Source organism: Trachymyrmex cornetzi, unplaced genomic scaffold (genome assembly GCF_001594075.2).
Source record: "Trachymyrmex cornetzi isolate Tcor2-1 unplaced genomic scaffold, Tcor1.1 scaffold138, whole genome shotgun sequence".
NCBI classification, from domain to species: domain Eukaryota; kingdom Metazoa; phylum Arthropoda; class Insecta; order Hymenoptera; family Formicidae; genus Trachymyrmex; species Trachymyrmex cornetzi.
Genome location: NW_017295960.1, coordinates 1,814,604 through 1,835,988, shown reverse-complemented (window position 1 = coordinate 1,835,988; position 21,385 = coordinate 1,814,604). Strand labels below are relative to the sequence as shown.

Here is a 21,385-nt window from a genome sequence, read left to right as displayed (position 1 = left end):
AATTTCAATATTTGAAATACAAAATGCAAACAAACAAAATACAAAATATTTTTATATGCTCCACAATATCTCGCACTTCAATCATGGAACAGATTTTTAAATCTGTAAAGAAGAAAAAAATAATTATTGTATACAAGAATTGTGGTTTAGTCAATAATACGATTTTAGAATTCCTTTAATATTAATAGATATAAAAATAATAAACAATAATAATTTTTATCGAGGGACAGTATATTAACCAATTACATTTTGTTAGCCGCACATTGCAGGGATCTGTATTACCGACTCTCTATCGATCAAACAAATATTCACTAATGCCTATTTCCACCAATGTAGATTAACTTTAATCTTGGTTCAACTTATTCTTTATCTTTTTTAATATTTAGAATTAGAAAAAGACGAAGAGTAAGTTGAACCGAGATTAAAGTTAATCTACATTGGTGGAAACGGGCATAAGCCGTCGATATAATAGAACGCTTCTTTAATCCGTCTATCTAATGTTTGTATACAAACGCACAGTAGATGTAAAGAAAATCCCGAAGTTTCGAAGTGCTTCTTTTGAATTGTTTCGTTTACCGGAAAAAGATGAATGTAGATCTTTTAGAATTTACCAAGCAGACCGAGACGATATTGTGCGGCGTGGGGGCACAGAATTTAGTAAAGGAGTGCAAAAAAAGGAATATATCAACTAACGCGTTGCACAGATTGACCAAGGAGGATTTTGTGCAACTTGGTAATATGTTTATTCTGACAACCGTTTGATATTAGCACCTTCTATTTACCAAGATTTGAATTGTTGCAATTAATACATTATGTATAATATTTCTGTTAAAAATCTGTAAAAGTACATTATTAGGTTAAAATTTAGAAGTTCTAGAAAAATGCCATGTGAAGGCCCGTCTACAATACACGGAGTAAGAAGTAAGAGTAATAAATTGACCAATCACAGTCGAATGTGAGAAGAATAATCGACTGTGATTGGTCAATTTCTTACTCTTACTTCTTACTCTGTGTATTGTAGACGGGCCTTGAATTATAACTTAATTCGGCATGCAGGATTGGATGTATATATAAAATTCACACTGAATTTAAGTATTAAAACTATTTAAGACTTTCATTTTCTAGTTGTTATGTATTTACAGTCTTAAAAAATACTTAATACTGGATTATAATTGTTTTAGAATATATTTTCCCAAAAATTTGAAACTTTTGGTAATTAATGAAAAAATCTGAAGAATTAATTCTTTTTCTTTTATAATAAAAAAGCTATGAAGCCTAATTACTTCTAACTTCAAGTATAGTTTATTAGAAGTTTCTATTTGTATGAATTACATATCTGTTGTTACAAAACAAGGTTTATGTAGAAAATTATATGTATTATCATTGTTTCTCACCTTATTTTTTACGATGTGTATAAACATATGCATATATATAAAAGAATGATGATAATAAGGAATTGCTTATAGGTGCGGATGCAGATCAAGCAGAAAACATAGTCAACGCTCTATGTATTTCTAAGAAAAAACAATACAATGTAAAGCCAAAACCTCATTATAGGTATCACACACACCACACACAAATCATTATTAAAGTATATTTTTATATATAACATTGAAATTGAAAAATCCTGTCATTTTTACAGGATACTTGATAAAGTAGAGATACTACAAGTAGGTGAGAAACAGCTCAGTATAATCCAAGATTTTGTGAAGTATTGCAAAATGAAGCTGAAAAAAGAAAAAATCAACTTCTTTGTTGATGCAGATAAGGCTTTGAGTGCTTCTCAAATTCTGTGTATGTCCGCTGAGGCTACTCTCAAAGAAGTCAGTGAGGCTGAGTTGAAATTGAAAGAATTGGAAGCTATGATAATGATAGTATATATCAAAAAATATATTACATATATATATTTCTTCAAATTAAGGAGTTTATAATTAAACATCTATTATCAAGAAATTAACAAACTTTAATGAAACATAAATGAGTAATGAGACACATAGTATATGATCAATGCTGAATGTGTTACTCATAGTGGTCTAGTTTGATGCCTAATAATATTTCTGTGTAAATTTTAGATGCATCTTCCAGTTATATATATCAACTGTGCGCTTATTAGCATTATTATTAAATTGACGATTAATTTGTGATATTATTTCAGATTCAATTTATGATTGCGTTTCAAATCTAACATTAATCGATGCACAATTTATGTAATTGGAAGATGAATTTAAAATTAACATAGAGAAATATTATTAAGCGCCAAGATCCACAATCTCGATCGCATTTAACGCATTTTTTACTTAATTATATTATATAATCGATCTAATTTAACTTTATTATTATTTAATGACACATCTTATTTTATCTGACTATTTTTTCATTCATTTTCAGAAATGCCTAAACTAAATTTTTTTCTTTCAGCCTGGAAACAGCCGAAAATACTCTTACATTTTGTATAGCATTTCATTCGGCGGATTCTGCGTTGCAGCATGCATATTATTAAACAGACTTTGGAGATAAAAGATTTATAGTATTAAAATGCATAGGTTATAAAAAAAAACTGATATATGTATGATAATTCTTTTATTATCGTAAGTTCATAAGTCATACAAACAAATTTTTTATATACTTTATAAACATGTGCCATAAATATATATTGTTAATAACATGTTTCAGAATAAGGATTCGTTTTAATTAACGTACCATTCACAGTGTACCTAAAATCCCAGGAAAATTTCAATCACTGTCATGTCTATTTCCATCAATATAGATAATCTTTAATCTCAATTCAACCTATTTTTCATCTTTTTCTAATTCTTAGAATTAGAAAAAGATGAAGAGTCAGTTGAACCGAGATTAATCTACATTTTGGCTGCGTTCAGCAGAGAAAGCAACTTTGCAGCTGTTGTGAAGTTCTTTTATATGATTAGTCTTACCTTTAGTTCCCCTCACTGAATCTAAATAAAGTCATGTCAAAAAATTCTACAAATTGTAAAGCTCTCTCTGCTGAACGCATTGATTATTGAAACGGACATCAGTTATTTATATAAATTCAGAATTTACTTAAAATGAACCGGCATAATTGGATTTAATAAATTCTTGTCCTTTTCTCAAGACAGAACCGGAAATAAGTAAATCCTTTCCGCTTCGGTGTACCATCCCTTTTAGGGATAAATTCGAACGGAGGATGAGGAAGTCAAAGGGTCCGCGCATATATAGGAACAAATCGCGATGAAAATCGAAGAGAGCCTGCGGACAAGTCGCGACCACGGCTACGAGGAAAGTCGAGAGGGGTGTATAGGGCTCGTTCGAAGATTATGGCTATGGGGGATTTCGGGACGCAACGGCACGGCACGGCGCCGGATCCGCGTACACACCCCCGGGGCCGCCGTCGAAGCGGCGAACGCATGCGCATGCGCTCGGTCGCTGCGTGAGCTTTGAAATCTCCGCTTCAGTCGCACTAAGATGGACGGCGGAGCGTACGGCGGTGGAAAGGCCGGGGCCCCTTTCGATCCGATCGCGTTCGTCCAGCGGCCGCAGGTCATTCTGAGAGCGTTATGCCTGGTAAGTCGTCGCAGCCTCCTGAAAGCGGGATCGTTTCAAGGTCGATTCAAGAGCGTGATCGCGACGACGACGGTGCCGTGCGTAAAAAGAGAGAGAGAGAGAGAGAGAGAGAAAGAGGGGGAGGGAGCGAGAACGAGCAAGATCCCTCGACGCGGATGGTCATTGATTTTAAAAGAGAGCCTCGGCTCCTCCCCCACTGCCACTACCACGATGGGGTTTTATTGATTTTTCGCGAATTCCAGCGGTACGCACTCGTGCACCATGGATCTCCATGGTGTTCGATGTATAATTGGGAGCCGTTGCTGCTCGATTCGACGGAGCGAATCATTTATTTGACCTTCCTCACGAATATATCTCGAGCGAAATGCGGAGCTCGGATCGCGGACCTCTCCCCGCATTGGCCGCATTGTCTTCTTGACAGCGTTATTATAACTAATGAATTTCATCCCATTCGTCGTTTCTCTGTCTTTCTCTTTTTCTTCTCAAAAACGCTTATTTCTCCCGTATTATATAAATATAGGGGAGCAGTGGTTGAATATGCAAGGCACCTGCAGCCAGAGCATGTCAGCTCAAGATTCGAGATATTTTAAGATTGGAATCATATTTGGAAAAATATTGAAGATTTTGGACTAGCATATATATTTATGTTAAATTGAATTTTTAATAGATTTTTGTTGATTTCAAACTCTCTCTCTCTCTCTCTCTCTCTCTCTCTCTCTCTCTCTCTCATGTTTTTTTTTTCAGCCAAGACAGCCATTTTTTTTTCTTCACTTAATTATTATTTATATATTTTATCAAATATATTACAATAAAATATAAAAATAATTGAAGAATATTAAATATATATTTATAAACTTTTTTTTTGCATTATTTTTGCTAAAGTATTGGGTTTTAAGCTGCTGTCCTTTCAAAAGACACAGTTGATAGAAACGTCATTTTTATCCTTCTTGGCATTCAATGAATAACAAAGATAGAACGACTCTATCTTCTAAAAGGAGAATAGCCTTAATTTTTATGTATAGATATTTTATATTTTGTTATAACACAATATATTTTCATTTTCTGAGGCTCTACTATTCTTCATTCATTTTACTGTTCTACAGAAGAATTTTTATCATGCTTCTAGCTATTTGCAATAATCGTGTTTGGATGTATAAGCAGCAAGGGCTATCTTGTGAAAGACGATGGGAAAGAAGTTTGTCTTTACAATGAGGACAATAATGCGTGCAACTATGGGATTGGTATCGGAGTACTGGCGTTTTTGGCCAGTATCGGATTCCTCGCGGGTGAATACCTGTTCGAACAAATGTCGTCCGTCAAGACTAGGAAACATTTTGTCCTCATAGATTTAGGGTAAGCTGTGTATATTTTTACAGTCTAGACGTTGTAAAATTTGTATGATCTTAATCATGTCAAAAGTGTCAATGAAAAATCCTTCGACATATCTTGATACGTAACTTGATATACCATATATTAATATAATATCATAATTACAGTTTCTCTGGTTTATGGTCTTTCCTTTATTTTGTGGGATTCTGTTACTTGACAAATGCATGGAATAATTCTGTAAGACCAAAGGACGGATATGGAGTGAATAATGTACAATCGGCTATTGCATTCTCGTTCTTTTCCATCTTTACCTGGGTACGTTAGATGAAGTCCATGCGGCAAATTTTATTTAATTATTAACGTCTATTTTTAGTTTTCTTTGATTTAAATAAATAAACGATTATGTTCTCTGAATTTTCCTCAGAATGGTATTCTGTCATTACAGGCCGCTTGTGCTTGGTTCGCGTTTCAAAGATTTAAACAAGGTACTGACGCGGCATTCGCTCCAAGTTACGAGGCGGATCCTGTCGGTGGTACAGGATACACAAGTTATCCTGACGCCACTGACACTGCTTACCAAGAACCGCCGTTCGGTCAACAACAACAGCGGGGTATGGGTGACTTTCAAGCCCCAGCTTACTAAAAGTCATCCATAGTCGTACCAAAATGTATTTCCATTAAATGCACAGCGAGCTACTTACGAAAGAAGATGATTTAGGATAATTTTTCAGAAACAAGATATATTGTTTTCCATCACCTATTTTGCTTAAAGGTAATCTCAATATTATTACAAAACTATAATTTCGATACTTTTATTACTCATAATTTCCTGCGTATTGCTATTTTTATTGATACTAATCTAAAAGAAAAACGCAAGATATATATATTCAAATGTATCTCTGGTTCCGATGAATAATGTGCTAAGGTATGTAAAAGATGATCATCAGTCAAGATCTATTTAAGAATCGCCAGTGCGCAAAATTCTTTACGATAAATAGTATTTTAATAAAATGTGTAATAATTACATCAAATTGTATTTTCCTTTACAGACTAAAGAAGAACTTCATTCGCTGATAGGTCGCTGGGCAGCGCGTTGGTCATAGAGTAAGTTTTCATGGCAAGATGTAGAAGGAAGTTATTTGTTAAACTGTGCTTCTTATTGTTGACCACTTGTAAGTTACACTTATCCATACGCCCAATGTCACAAAAAAAAATGCGTTAGGTGTGTTTGAAATTCATATATGCCTGGACATACGTTACGACGGTGGCTACTGACCATCTATGGGAAGTAAATATAATATCTTATAATGAGTAACACTATAGCTAAACTCCATAAATAAGTAAGAATTAGTACATGCACAGGCTATGTATATTTTAACGTTGTAACGTGTTCATGGTAAATGCGACTTAAATATAACAGTAATATTATGCGTTGCATTATTATGCAATTAGTATTAAACGATGTACACGAAGTCTAGGATTGAAATGAGTAAGTCTCGAATAAGTCGACACATGTTTTAATATTAGTGAGACAATATCTAAGTTACTTAAGTTACTTGTCGTATGAGTTGCAAGATAATGGGATATTTCCTTACAGAATAGTGCATTAACAAATATAATTGCACTTATAAACCGCGATGAATAACAAAACCAAAGTTTTTATTAACATTAAAATATATATATATACATTTATGCAAATTATAATAGGCATAACTTCACATAAATTGTCCGTGATGTTAACTTACTAGATTTTTGTATTTGAGTCTATATGTTAACGATTCATTAACATAAAGGGAAAAAACCTATAATTGAACACATCTCAAGAAGTTTATTTTCATTGAATTTTTGTATTCAATGATTTTTTACTTTGCTAAGTATATATGAATCTCAGGAATATATTTTCAATTATTCAGATTTATTTATTTAATTATTTAATAAAATTATTTATTATCTCATTATTTATTACACAAGATGAATATAAATCCCAATATGTACGCTAAGAGTCCTGCATTACTAAAAATATGAAATTACTTCGATTGACGATCATGAGCATTAATAGAAAAAAATGTACGTATATGATGATTTTGAATTTAATAATCCTGAAGGCGTGCGTGTCGTCGAATAATAGAAAATAGCAATCTTGAATTGATAAATTGAGGTAATTTTTTGTTTAGTTATATATATACTTGTATAATTTTAAATTTATGGTTCGAAGCATATAAGTATTCTTTTGTCGCATGCTGCATTAAATAATGTAAACATTATTAAAAACTTATGCAGTAATTTAGTAATCTGAAAAGATTCGAGAGAATTATACATTCTAGGCATTCACGAACTGTACAGTTGAGTATAAGAAATTCTTTAACTTCTGTTTGTGTATAGAAACATGATTTTTAGATATTTGCGTTTATATAGCCTTCCCTCGATCTTTCGGTATATCTAGTTTGCATAACTCTCTTGAAGAGAATACATAAGGTTATGATCCTGATAATTTGAAAAACATAGTTTGTGTAAAATATTACGTGAAATGCAATAATAATCATTATATGTATTCCTGATAGTTCTAAAAATATCATCTCTTTGAATGTGCAGGATTAATTGTGATACGAAAAAATATATTTTCGACATTTAATTGTATTTTATATTTCCTTTTCTTTACGATTTATTGATTTAGACTGCATATTCAACGGGTTGGATTTTTAGATTATGTTCACACACTTCTCAAAATTGATCTCACTTCTTTGAAATATCTTAGCCCTTCTAAGTACATAACTAATAACATTGTTGACTAGTAGCATAGTGTGACATACAGCTCATGTCCACCAAGAGAAGGGTTGAGGCAATAACAAACACAATCTAAAAGAATCTCAATCTTTACCATATAAGAAAGAAACAACGTGATCCGTGCTTTTGATTTCGCCTGTGAAATCAGAGGAAGCGGAACGGGATAATCGTACTTGGCAGAGAATGTAATACTATCAAAAAATATCTACTATAATGCTGTAAAGGAATAAAAATGTGTATTAAGATGTGAGTATCGATAACTAAATATATAGCTGTTGTATTATTGTACTTATACATATATATATACTATATAGATGTATATATATTATGTATATATACATATACATATATATACATCTAATCATTGCATTTAATGCAGTAGCAATGCGTATGCGTCTGTAAAGATTTGAGTGTTTAGGAACGATCTATAATGTAACTTGAAATAGCCAAAATACATATAAGTGATTATTTTTATGCAAGTCCAAATAATTATATGGCAGTTAAGTGACGAATTACGTTTATCTTATGTGATCGCAGTTTACGACTATTCGTTTCAAATTTAATTCGCAATATGTTACACGTATAATATATTATTCTTTTCTTTTTATTTAAATTTATTACAGAAGATGCTCAGCTGTACTCTATGACAGACATACAAATCGCCAGAATTCTTTTTTTCTAAAAGCATACGTTTACATGCATATAAACTTCTAACAATGATGCGTTTCTTTTTAACATGCAAAATATGTAACAATTTATTTGACTTACTGTACACAGTCACTTAAGGCACATATTAGCGACTTATTACGCGAGTACAAAATCGAATGTCGTATCTTCGTTTTAGTTAAAAATATTTTCTGGTAATTTCAAATTTCGTTTTATACACCTGCTACGATTGTATATATAATACATCTTGTAGAATTTATATTTGCAGGGGGAAAAATGCAGGATTTTATTTCTTAATAAATCTTTGAGTGCCTAACATAAAGTACGTTTTTTTCGTATTTTATAGGAAGATACATTCATAACCGATATAAATTACTAATATAATTAATTAAATTCATGTTCGACATACCAATATCCTTCAATTAAACATCTCAATATCTTTCTACATATAGTATTTATTTGTTTCTCGCTAAAAATAACTTATCAAAAATTATGCAAAAATCGCTTCATCTTTTTCTCATAAAATGTTTAATAATAATAAATTACTAATTGCTTAGACTATTTATCTAGTCTAAAAATAATTAAATACAACCTATTAAATTTCTGTTAAAAAATAACGAATAATGTTTGCAGCAGGTACACAAAACTAATTCAATATTTCGAAAAATATTTATTTCATTTTTTTAAACTTCTTGTTCTTCTCTTTATCTAATGTTTTGTATTGTTCTTCTAATTCACTAACTATACTTGGTACATGCTCCATAAGCTGTTCGTTGGTTAGTTTAAAGTCCGTATCGATCCATATCCTTTTCAGTTCAATTAGGACGTTGCCTATCATCTTTTTCATTGGCACGTATTTTATCAACATGTTGCCATTGATAGGAAATTTCGGAATTACCCATTGTTCAAATTCGTCCAGAAGCTGCATTGCACCACAATATCTCAATAACTCCTTCACATCTTCTTTGAGGATATCGTATCTCTTTATTTGTTGAAGAAGGACCAGCTGCTGATAAGGCTTCAATGGTTTCTCGCAGGACTTGCATTCCCTATGTTGAACCAGGAAGATCGCCAAATCTCTGTCGGAATTAGACAGTTTCAATCTCTCGTGTAATTTTAACACCTCATATTCATCCTTCAGCATCGATACGATCAAGGATATAGGCTTCAAAGTCACATTATTAGATTGCGCCCGCTCATAAATTTTTCGAAAGTTCTCCACGTCGGGTTCTTCGGGTAGACCGATGTATCTGTTGCTACCGCACTCGAGCAACTTTAGGGTCAATTCCAGGGCAAAAGTGCCGCTTAGAATCTTGTTCCATTCGCTCCAAATCCTCTCGCCGGATATCTGTTCCAGACCGCCAATGTTTTCTTTTAACGCCGTTATCGTAGCCTCGTCATGCTGATCTGGACTGTCCATTATTCTTCCATAGAAACGAAAATACCTGGTACCAGTAATCAGACAATGCAAACCTTACGTAAACGTCTCAAAGATTCGGTGTAACTATTGATATACAAGGTTCATAATATTGCTACATATATTAATTGTGATAAATTTTGCAAAAATGTATATAATAAACAGAGGATAAACTAAATAATATGAACACTTGGAAAATACACTATTTTTTACTATTTATTTCATGAATAAGAGATTGGCCTATCATTTACTTTTAATACACATTCTATCTTTATTGAAGTGTTACACGATACTTGAATAGTTATCAATGGAATATTATACTATTATTTTAGTATAACATCTTTCAATGGGTCCGTTTGCGTTGCTTGCACTAATTGCACTTGCTATCTCCGTTTTCTCTTTCCTCAATATTCGAATATATATTTATCTCGTTTTAAGTGCATAAATTTTTGGAAATTTCATGCAACGCGAAAAGACTTAATTGCTCCTATGAATTGGAGGAAGAAATTTTTCTCTATTCTTCCAATTATTCTGTTTTCCAGAACTCTAATATTTTTCCTAGCTAATGCAATTGCCTGATTTAGTATCATTTATAGTTTTAAAGAGCAGAATGACAAAGAAATTTTAATACACCATCCAATCTCTTTCTTTCTTGTTCCAATATCTTTCAAGCAATTAAAATTTCTTCTGCTAGAACAGTATAATATTGCAGTTGCTACACTATTCAAGCATATATGACTCTTTCAACAAGAATAGAATTTGTATTAAAGACCAAATGATGAGCAACTTTTTATTAATAAAACAAATCAATTTGGTGTTTTCCAGCAAGAAACATAGTATACACACAGTCATTGTATCTTTGTTTAACAGTGGCAAATCACAAGGATTTAGTAATTCACTATGTCATCTGTCTCTTGCTGGAAAGGACTTAACATTTCTCAGGTGTTCATATTATTTAGTTTATCCCCTGTACATATACATTAATAGTACGCACCTTAAGATTCTAAGATAATCTTCTTGAATCCTAACACTAGCTTTGCCTACAAAAACTATCCTCTTCTTTTTCAAGTCATCATAACCATAGAAATAATCATACACCCTGCCGTCGAGGTCGAGGAACATGGAATTGATGGTCAGATCCCTCCTGTTAGCGTCCAACTTCCAGTCCTTTGTGAATTCCACCTGTGCATGCCGTCCATTGGTCAGAACGTCGATTCTCAGAGTAGTGACCTCAAAGTTCTCCGTATCGTTTAGCCTCGCCGTGATCGTTCCATGCTTTTCACCCTTCTCGTTTATCATCCTGATCTCCTCGCTCGTGAACATGTCCTTCATCTGCTGTGGCGTGGCGTCAGTCGCGAAGTCCAGATCCTTAGGCTGCTTACCCATCAGGATGTCGCGCACCGCGCCGCCGGCGATCCTTAACTCGTAATTATATTTCTTGAACAGGCTTGCGAGTTTCTCCAATTCCGGGGTGAAGACTGAACGAAACTCCGGGCTGTCCAGCTTCATGACGACAGGGTCGACCCTCGACAGTAGCTGGTCACCCATCCTGGTTTTCCTCCAGATTCTCTCGTGTATTCTTCTAGTTAGCCCGTACTTTCTCACCTGCACGGCAACAAAAACGGCTGTTACCTATTTGTTACGCGTATCACTTCCCCGTGTTCGCTCGCCGGAGAAGTACTTTAATACCTGGTTCCACTAATGTAGGATTAACTTAAACCTTAATTTAATTTATACTCTTTAATTTTTTTAATTCTTATGATTAGAAAATAATAAACGGTAAAAGTTAAACCGAAATTAAAGTTAATTTACGTGGTGGAAACGGGCATTGACGATGTCGATCTAACATAACCTAACTTTTAAATTCCCATTTCGAGGAGATTAACGATCATTCTTTACTTACGGTAATAATATCGCGGCAAAGGAGATTTATCGTACGCTGTGCTAATGCATTTAACATAGCGCTTACATGCGTTGGCTTTATTTTCGTACGTAATTTCAAACGCACGTGTCACGAACGAACATGCGATCAACCTGTTCCCCTTCAGCTTATGTGATGGTTCGGTTTGTCATCACTCATATCATCTCAAACTCGACAGACTCGACTACATTTTACGATTTCAGTTACCGGTATTTGGCACAGCGTAGCAAATGTACTAATCTTCTTTTCGTTGGCTTACGTTTTTTCGATATTTTATATTCGTTCCTAAAATTATACCTTTGGTCTGCTTTTTAATTATATTTTTTTTGTGCGTATATAAAAATATGTATTTATGCAAAATACAGAAATAAATAATAATCTCTAATGAAACTTATATATCACAAAAAATATGTTAAATTATAATATATGTAAATTAAATAGTTTATATATAAAATCAATTAAATTATATAATAAATAAATTCATATTATTTATAAATTACACAAAAAAGAGAGAGAGAGAAATACAGAAATATAAAATAAAAAATATTCAAATTCACAATTTACGTTAGCTTTCTTATTTATCCTTCAAATTATAATTTCTTGGAAGATGCGAAATAAATAGGATTTATGTCAGTCTACCAATTTTTAATTTTAATCTCGATTCAACTAATTCTTCATCTTTCCCTAGTTCAGAAAAAGATGAAGAGTAACTTAAACTGAGATTATTAAAGTTAATTTACATGAGTAGAAACAGGGATTAGATTGTCTAAAGTTAATGTATATTTTTTTCTCCTAGAAACGCCGAGATGAATTTTTCGAAGGATTTTTCTTGTTTAATCTCTCATGTTCTGGGAAAAAAGATCAATTCACATAAATACAATTTTAAAATATCATTCGAAACACACACACACACACACATACAAGCAATTGCAGAAGGGGATGCTAAAATGACCAAATTATCGACATTACAGTTGTATAAAAATCTCTAAATTGACTGAACGAAATCAAAAATTTTTTTACAGGATTAAAGTAAACGCAAAATTAGGAAGTAGTGCAGTAGACTTTATATGAAAACCGAAAAACTTAAAAACTTTACTTAACGTTTTTTCAATTTTAATATAAAGTCTGCTGCACCATCTCCTAGTTCTGCGTCTATTTTACTCCTGTACAAAATTTGTGTTACAAATTTTTGTAAAAAATGTTTTATACGACTGTACTGTCGATAATTTGGTCACTCCAGCATCCTCTTAAACCGTTTAATAATAGAAAGGCTTAGTTCAGAAAGATAAGGCTACAATGACATTATATGTATTAATTGATGTTTAATAATGATAATCCATAAGTACGTATCAACTTCATAGAACGTTGATTCGCCAGTACGAATTGAATGAGCAATTCAATAATATTAAACTCTTTATTCTTCATTCGTTTATGTACATTGCTATTTAGTACAAAAGAGAGTTCATGCACACAAGAATTAACGACAGTTTAATTAACGATGGATTTAACATCATTTTATTGATGCAATGACCAATGATATAATCATTATGTTATTAATATCGATGTGATCACTGATGATATCTTCTATGATACGGATCGTCACACATGCTTCGCTTAAATTCACCTCAGCCAATGTCGTACGTTTTTTATATAATATATTTATAAGTACCTGTATACGTTCCAAAGAGGATGTAATTTTCGCTGTCTTGCGTAAAAAGTATAAAATCTATCCATATGTAGTGTATAAGCGTACAATCCGATCGTAAAATGTGTATAACAGAATTTTATACGGCAGCTAATACAATATGCATTTTTATTAATTGCAGATAATACGTACGTGTATTTTATGTAATGGTATTTGCCGAAATTAGGATTTTCACGGCGTGTCATTAGAAATATGAAGTTATTCACGAGACATTACTTCAGCATTAATTTATTCTTATCGGTTGAAAAAATACTTATGTGCTGACGCTTAAAACGAACACGATTGTATCCTATGAAGGTATGTAAAAGTTTTTTCCGTTATATACGTTACTTTGTTACAGATTCACTAGCGCTTTATTACACTGCGTAAATTGATTATACACTATTGTTTCGATACGTTATACAGTCTGCACTTTGGAACATCGAGTACCTATTAAAGAAAAAATAAAAACAAAAAACGCCGTTTCCGCAGCGATCATCCTGTCTTCCTACAAGTAACATACGTAGGTTCACGTCTCGCTTATTCTCAACGAGGTCATCTAATTCTGTATCTTATTATTAATATCATATCAAGTAAGTTATCAATTATCAAGATTATATATATATATGTATATATATATATATATATGTAATGTGATCATATATGTATGTATATACATGTAAATAACGGCGGCATATCATATGAACATGATATGAGCCGCGTTTACTGCTAAATAAAGGCGAGACATGAATACGGGTTACAATGTTTATAAGACAGTATTGTTTTTTTTTTTCTGAAAAGCGGAACAGGCTGTTAAAAATTGACGTCTTAAAAGTCTCTTTTACATATCGGGCGTACAGAATCATATAAGCATAGTACAACGCAACTTATATCAATTTTACATACAGGGACAACATCCGGCATTTTTATACATGATTTATCTACATTTGAAGTCGCTGATCGGAAATGTGTTTTACTTTGTATGTTGTTTTATCTTCTGTTTATATAATATGAATAAAGTGAAACAAGGTGCCGCACATATCTTGTACTCTCGGAAACATACTTGTTGGTAAAAGATCTCAGCAGGCCATTTTTCGCTTATATAAAGGTTTAAGAATCTACCTTGATTTAAAGATCTATTAATTTTTTTACACTGCAAGTTGTTGGGAAAATACACCTGGCCATTCGTTTCCTCTTTCATAAATAGCGATTCAAATTGCTTGAGCGTTCTTTCGTTATTCATTTCACTTTTTTGAATGACGCAATCACACTCTAAATTATAACCTTATCGTACAATAATATTTCCTAGTTAGTTTAGCAGAGGATCGTTGATCGTGATCCGAACCGAATTTTAAAAGGCATCGTAATGTACGGCTGTATATTCGGACAGAGGCCGTACATCATCGAGTGCCTTCGCGAATACGTGCGATCGTACTTATACGTTAATATTTGTGAATAATAGTAATAATCACGAACTCTTATTCTTTCGTATTTAAACAATTAGATAAATAAAAATATTACGCTTATATAATTAATGAATTAAGTATGTACACACAATACATATTTCGCTCATCGATAGATGTGTATGCATAGATGCATGCATATACATAGTATAGATATATGCATATGTATATAAATACATATGTATATGCATATTTCTAATTCACTTACCATCCAGAAGAGAGAATGTGTTTTACGCGTGGTCTAAGGAAAGGCCTAACGTTGAAGAACTTTCTAATGCGCTAGGATTGCCAACACGTGATCAACTCCATAGAGTTTTCCTGTAAGTTTCATTAAATTCAGTTGTATGAAAAGATGAGAGAAATATTGACTACATTTACACAGCATGCTTAATCATAACTGCAGATGTTATTGAACGCGATTAAGGATGCCATGTAAATGTAGTCATTAATTTCGCTTGTAACACGTTGTGTGTGTGTGTGTGTGTGTGTGTGTGTGTGTGTGTGTGTGTGTGTGTGTGTGTGTGTGATGTGTGTGTGATTAAGCCTAAACTTCATTTTATTAATATAAAAGATGTATAATGCGATTGTATTCAAATTGCACTTACGTAGGTTTCGTTAATTTGCCAGAAGTCTTCTTCTTGTTATTTCGACACTTCTTTACGTACGCTTCTATTAGATGGGCTATCTTTTTAGGATTAATTTCGCCTGTCTTATTATGGCATATCTGTAATTGAGATTGTAGGATATTTTTATTATGTGTGTTCTTATATATTACTTGGATTATGTTTATTCGATATTACTTTTAATTAATAAAAAATCGAAATAATATTCACCTTAGGTACTGCTTTGCGCATGATGTCTTTGTATTCCTCTTTTGTGATGTGCTTTTTGGTATAATGGGGTTTGAGAACCAATTTCACTTCTTCCACGACTCTCTCTTGTCGGTTTAGTTTTTTAAGAAACTGCAACACAGATAAAAACTTTTACATAATTTTATTACATATTTAATGTAATTTTACAAATTACATTAACGTCGTTGACATACCTTGTCTTTAACTTGCATCTCTACGGCAGAGCTAGGAAGATCGTCCAGAATTTGAAGTTGATTTTCGTCCATGCGTACGCCAACTTTAGGATTGGTAGCTATAAAATATATCATTTACATAATTACTGAAATGTTAATATTAATATTAATTACTGAAATATATTTGTTCGCTAATATTAAGAAAAATGTTCATGATAAAACTTTTAAAAAAGATGAAACTTTTAATCTTATAGCATCTGTTATATTGTTCATATCTACAATAATTACTACAAATATGACTCGGACCTCTCTGTATAGTCTCGATTTAAAAAAACGAAAATTAAAATACGTACACTTCTTCGTCTTTTCCTTAGTAACCTTTTTAATTCTGTTTTTGGTTGCAGTCTTAATTGGAGGCAGTATTCCACCGAATAACGCGTCGAACGGATCTTTCTTCTCCGTACTCTTGTTGACCTTCGGCGTGCCGCTGGTTTTAACAGCGGCAGGTGGTGGTGCATTTGCAACGGGTGAGTTATTAAAGTTGACAGGACTAGGTGGATCGAACAGGCTATCACTCAGGGTCGATCCCGGTGAATAAGGGGACGACATGTCGATGATATTGTCGTTCGTCATATCTATGGTCGCATCGTTACCGTTTTGCCCTACCGTCGAGCTGTTTTTATTCTGAGTAGATTTGGAAGATCGCGGCAAAGTGGATGACTTCGCAGAATTTGCAAATACATTAGGAAGTTGCGGTCTGTCGTTTGTGCGTTGCTTTATCTGATTACTCGGTGAGATGCGATTAGGCTGCAAGAAAACCAAGTACCAAACGATTTGATTTAGTAATTCATAATACTTAGAATGAATTAATTAAAATTAACATTTAAATAAAACAAAAACAAATCAAATACCTGCAACAGAGTTCTTTGTGCGGGATTAGACGTGTTGCTAGCATTGAAGCTTCTCTGCACTGCGGCCGCTACCGTCGCTAAGACGGGATTGATAGTACTAAACGGATTGACAGTCGATTGCACATTTTGTGGATTCTGCTGGGTCTTAGGCGGACTGCTGCTGCATGTTTGGGCTACGTCAGTCTGGCTCTCCGGCACAGGAGACGCGGAGACATCTCTCTGAGGTGATGGTCTCTTGATAGTTACTATCGATATTATCTTTGGCTTCTCTATCGGCTTCTCCTGAAGGGGTTGTTCTTGCTGTTGACTGGGCTCGTCCAACGGCAACGGAGTGTCAGCAGCTCCGTCGTGCTTCCTGGGCGAGTTGCGCTGTGCTCGGTCATGCTCGTCGTTTGGCGTTGCTTCTTGGCTGGCGTCCGGCGTTGGTGAACGAGATTTAGTTGGATCAAAGGGATCGTAAGCGTCCGGAGAAGTTGGCGGAGATGTCGGTGGGTCGGGAGGTGTGTTGGGACCGATCTTGAGACGCAGCTCCAATTCCTCCTGCGCTCGCATCTCTAGCTCCTCTTCGGCTCGCTCATCCATCATCTCCTCTTCTTCCTCCTCCTCTTCCTCTTCTTCTTCCTCTTCCAACAGCGGATTTATCAGGGACGGTCTAAGATTGCTGGGCTGCTTGTTTATGGAAAATTTGATCTGCGGCTCCGGCGGCGTCTTAGGACCTTGTGAGACGAACTGCTCACGTGGTGGCGATGCCTGTGACGGCGGGCATTGTTCCGGCGATGCAGCGAGCGTTTCCTGTACCTGCTTGTCGTCGTCGTCGCTCAATACTATAACGTCGCGAGGCGATGGCGTTTGTTCGCGAAACGGCGATTGATCCAGATCAATCACGGCCACGGGTTTCTTCGTCGCTGCGATCTCTGCCGCCTTGGATTTCTTCTTCTTATCCTTCTTCACCTTCGGTGACTTCGATCGCTTATCTTTCGTCTTATCTTTCTTCGATCGCTTCGTGGAAGGCGTGGTCTCTGTCTGAACAGACTCTCTTCGACGACGTTTTATCGGAGGTGACAATGGAATAGTTGGCAACTCCAACGGTAAGGACAACGGATTCGTCTCGTTGTCTTTGTTAAAGCATACGCTAACCAGTATATTGTCACCGCTAGCAAATACTTCTTTCGATGGCGGCGGAGTCCTGTTGCGTTTATTCTTTCGCCGTTTCTCCGCCTCCTTGGACTTCCGACTCTCTTTCCGCCGTTCCTTCTTCTTCTTCTTTATCGCCTCCTTGTTTGTTAATATGACAGTCAGATTCTTTGGCGATACGTTATCCAGTACGGATGGTGGTGACCAATTTCGCGCCCCGATTGGCTCCTGCTGAATATGCGGTGGTGTCTTCGATCTCGAACGCGACCAGGACGGCGTCCACTGCGCGCTCCACGAACGCTGGCGCTCTTCGCGCTCGCGTGGGAACGGCTGCTCCTGCTCCACGGTCTTCTCGTTCAGCTGTTCCCAGTTCCTGTTACGATCCCGCTCTCGCGAGATTGACCTAGCCTTCGACCGCGACCGACTGTGCGCCTTCCTCTTGCCGTGCTTCTTCTCGCGTGCCTTGGATGTCCTCTTCGGCGACTTGCTGCGCGATCTCTTACGATTCCTGGAGCGACTGCGCGACTTGTACTTCTTTGTCTTCTCCTTCCGCTTATCGCGTGATCTCGACAGTGATCGCCTACGTCGTCTAGACGACAGCGATCGCCGCTTACGAGACAGCGAACGCGATCTTCTACGTGAGATGGAGTACCGTCTTGATAGAGATCGTCTTCGCGACTTGCGTCTGATACGAGACGACGATCTTTTGCGTGAATTGGAACGGCACGATTTGGAATACGATTGGCCACGATCTCTCGACCAGGACAATCGGGGACGGGATCTACTCTTTGATCGTCCCTTCAAATACGATTGACTTCGTCGGTCTTTTGAACTTAACTGAATTCTATTCGACGAACGACTTCTCGATCTGCTTCGTGACTTTTCCCTGATGTCCCTGCCATACTCGTCCTTTCTCGGTCGTGATGGTTTCTCAGCCACGATCTTTCTTACGTCATATCGCGGTAACTCTTTTCTCTTCTCCTTCTTCTTACTAATTTCCTTTGTCTTTTTCTTAGAAGACTTGTCCTTTTCTCTTTCCCTTTCCTTCGACCTAGATCGTTTATCCTTGTCGCGGTATGGCCTATCCTTTGTATTTTTTGAAAGTTTCTTCCAAGAGACCAGATTATCTGATGAAATGTTTTCCTTGTTTTTCTCCGTACTTTCCTTGTTCTTTTCCTTTTTGTCCTTTTTCCTCTTTTTTTTACCGTCTTCTTTATCCTCTCTAAATTTTTCACGCTCCTTCGTCTCCAGTTTACTCTCGTCTAATATCTCGCCATCCTCCATTTCTTTCTCTCTCTCTTTACGTAACGCCAAGGCGATCAATTCCTCTTCGAAATTTATCGCGTCGTCGGTTTCGGAGATAGCCTCAGTGCCCAGCTCAGCGTAACCAGTCAGTGACCTGCAGTCATCCAGATCGTCATTCGTTTTGTCCTTCGTCGGTGTGATAGGCTCCAAGCCGGCTTCGAACGGCATACATCGCTCCACAGGCGTGTTCTCATCCCTCAAGGGCAACTCGTCTTTGCAAGGTGTGTAAGCGCCATCCGAGTCCCAATTATTATCGAAAGTGGCAGGTACAGGTGGCTCATTTACCTTGTCCTTCTCGATTGGGAATTGCTCTACTTCATCATCCACCGTCGAGAAACTTTCCTTCTCGTGCCGTTGATCCGACAAATTTGGATCCTCATTGTCGCTCGACGCTTTATCATCGTCCTTGTCATCCTTATTATCATTCGCTTTGGCAAGTTTATGGCTGCTCGATGAACGCTCGTCATCACTGCTAGATTCTCGCTCTTGTGAGTCGTCTGCAGTCATCTCACTTTGCAACTCGGTATTTGAATGAGATAGCATGATTTTGTTCGTTGTGTCACCACCTTCCAAGTCTTCCGAGCTGCATTCAATACTCAGCTCGCTGCTGTCCAATTTTCTTGGTGACAACCGAGCCATGTCAAGAGTGGGCGATGACATTGCGCTTTCCGTGACCGCCATGGTCTCTTGTGGTGTGGTATTTGCCGCCGCCGATTGCACTTCTTGTTCATTGTCTTCCTCTTCCTTCTTGTTGGATGAAGCATCGACATGTTTCGGTCTTTCATCCACCGTTGTAACTTCTTCATCCGATGAGCTCTCGGAACGGGATTCTTTGCTTTCGCATTGACTATCAAGTTTAAATAACTCTTTCTTTTTCGGGCTCTCTGAAACAGGCTCCAACTCCATGTCTTCTTCTTTTTCCTCTTCTTCTTCTTCTTCTTCTTCTTCTTCTTCTTCTTCAGCAATTTGTGGTCCAATTTTAATAAACTGGTCCAACGCTATCGACGATTGTACGACTGTGGATTCAATCTCTAATTTTGATGAACTGACATCTTTATTGCTATCTTGCTCTTGTTGCTGTTTGTCACTTGATGACGCCATTATAGTTTTTTTCTGAAGAACACTGTTCTGCGAATTATCGTCCAACTGCAGGCCACTCAGCCGATTATTAAGCCTAATTTTGTTACCGATTTTGAAAGTAATCTTACCACGATGCGAATCATGCGAGATCTTCTTCGGTGGTATCTTACTTAAGGTTTGACGCTCCTTCTGTAGCGCCTCGAGATAAGGATCGGCCGGCTCAGGTGGCAAATCCGGCAGATCGCAGGCTTGAATGTCTCCTACAATAATATCATCATCATCGGGGATGCTGGGCGGTAACGGTGGCGGCTGCAGTGATCCCAGCTGCTGTGACAATTCCTGTTCTGTATGCCTAGCCACGTCCATAGTCTGCGACGAGTAGATGGAAAAATTTGGGCAGTCCGACTGTGAGTCATTATCATCATCATCATCGTACGCAGTCAACCGAATGGGTTCCTGTGTATGTTCTCTGCTTTGAGTCGTCGTCGCGGTAGTTGGCAACGGAGGATAAGTTGCAGAGACCAACGGCGGCGCACTTGGCATAGGTATATTACAATTGTCTATGCTGTTCCGCAACATATCTGCCTTCTCCAACGTTTTCAATGGAGTGACTGCATCGTCATTGCTGTCGCTGTCGGCTGCAAACGGATCATATTTGTCGCCGCTTATCGGCAGATCTCTTGGCGTTTCCTCCTTATGACTATCGTCAATCACCAATTCCTGCTCACTGTCGTCCTTGTCGCTTCTGGAGTTTTCTTCAAAATTCAGCAAACCAGATGGCGGTTCTGGCGGTGGTAACAAAATCATCGAGCTATTATTGTGAAGCTCTTCCTGTGTATCGCAATCAGACTTGGCTAGTGGTTCGATGTCGCAATAAATATCGCAGTCATCATTGTCTTGTCGCGCAGCAGGTGATGCAGCCACGGGTGACGCAATTACGGGTGACCCGGCCATGGGATCCGGCATCACAATGCGATCATTCTGCTCAGATGGTAGCTGATAGTTTCGCGTCATATCTTCCGGCAGGTTGACCGGAGGTAGACTGTTGTGCATGTGTACCGGTTGCTGCATATTTATTGTTTCCGGTGCGTTTGGTGGTGCAACGG

At 36.4% G+C, this 21,385-nt stretch overlaps 3 protein-coding genes across 4 annotated transcripts in view; 1 reads left to right on the top strand and 2 right to left on the bottom strand.

The window, feature by feature from the left end:
- The first annotated feature begins 487 nt into the window (after window positions 1–487).
- On the top strand, window positions 488–6,708 carry Syngr (synaptogyrin). The gene is made up of 8 exons (XM_018522773.1): window positions 488–733; window positions 1,467–1,557; window positions 1,643–1,874; window positions 3,463–3,633; window positions 4,688–4,914; window positions 5,058–5,205; window positions 5,336–5,662; window positions 5,940–6,708. The coding sequence occupies exons 1-7, from the start codon at window positions 586–588 to the stop codon at window positions 5,531–5,533; spliced, it is 1,215 nt and encodes a 404-aa protein (XP_018378275.1). The 5' UTR covers window positions 488–585; the 3' UTR covers window positions 5,534–5,662; window positions 5,940–6,708.
- A 2,263-nt stretch (window positions 6,709–8,971) lies between these two features.
- LOC108770987 (CCA tRNA nucleotidyltransferase 1, mitochondrial) lies at window positions 8,972–15,240 on the bottom strand. 2 transcript variants are annotated; one of them, XM_018522818.1, is made up of 3 exons: window positions 15,034–15,240; window positions 10,752–11,362; window positions 8,972–9,785 (listed from the first exon to the last, which is right to left on the bottom strand). In XM_018522818.1, exons 1-3 carry the CDS (start codon window positions 15,034–15,036, stop codon window positions 9,011–9,013), a joined length of 1,389 nt encoding a protein of 462 aa, XP_018378320.1. In that variant the 5' UTR covers window positions 15,037–15,240; the 3' UTR covers window positions 8,972–9,010. The 2 variants fall into 2 exon arrangements, with proteins under 2 accessions (XP_018378320.1, XP_018378319.1); XM_018522817.1 differs by lacking the exon at window positions 15,034–15,240 and adding an exon at window positions 11,661–11,913.
- Window positions 15,241–15,426: 186 nt separating this feature from the next.
- Window positions 15,427–21,385, bottom strand: part of PHRF1 (PHD and ring finger domains 1) — a 13,169-nt gene continuing 7,210 nt past the window's right edge. The window contains exons 6-10 of the mRNA XM_018522660.1: window positions 16,761–21,379; window positions 16,203–16,656; window positions 15,871–15,968; window positions 15,659–15,787; window positions 15,427–15,549 (exon numbers count right to left, since the gene is read on the bottom strand). Of these exons, the coding sequence (XP_018378162.1) occupies window positions 15,427–15,549; window positions 15,659–15,787; window positions 15,871–15,968; window positions 16,203–16,656; window positions 16,761–21,379 (5,423 nt within the window). The remainder of the gene's footprint in view (window positions 15,550–15,658; window positions 15,788–15,870; window positions 15,969–16,202; window positions 16,657–16,760; window positions 21,380–21,385) is intronic.

Coding starts and splice junctions, on each gene's coding strand:
- LOC108770987 (XM_018522817.1), bottom strand. CDS start 11,717: ATGTTAAATGCATTAGCACAGCGTACGATAAATCTCCTTTGCCGCGAT. Junction 11,363..11,660: donor TTTGCCGCGATATTATTACC/GTAAGTAAAGAA, acceptor GTTGCCGTGCAG/GTGAGAAAGTACGGGCTAAC. Junction 9,786..10,751: donor GATTATCTTAGAATCTTAAG/GTGCGTACTATT, acceptor TACTGGTACCAG/GTATTTTCGTTTCTATGGAA.
- Syngr (XM_018522773.1), top strand. CDS start 586: ATGAATGTAGATCTTTTAGAATTTACCAAGCAGACCGAGACGATATTG. Junction 1,558..1,642: donor AAGCCAAAACCTCATTATAG/GTATCACACACA, acceptor TCATTTTTACAG/GATACTTGATAAAGTAGAGA. Junction 4,915..5,057: donor TTTGTCCTCATAGATTTAGG/GTAAGCTGTGTA, acceptor TCATAATTACAG/TTTCTCTGGTTTATGGTCTT.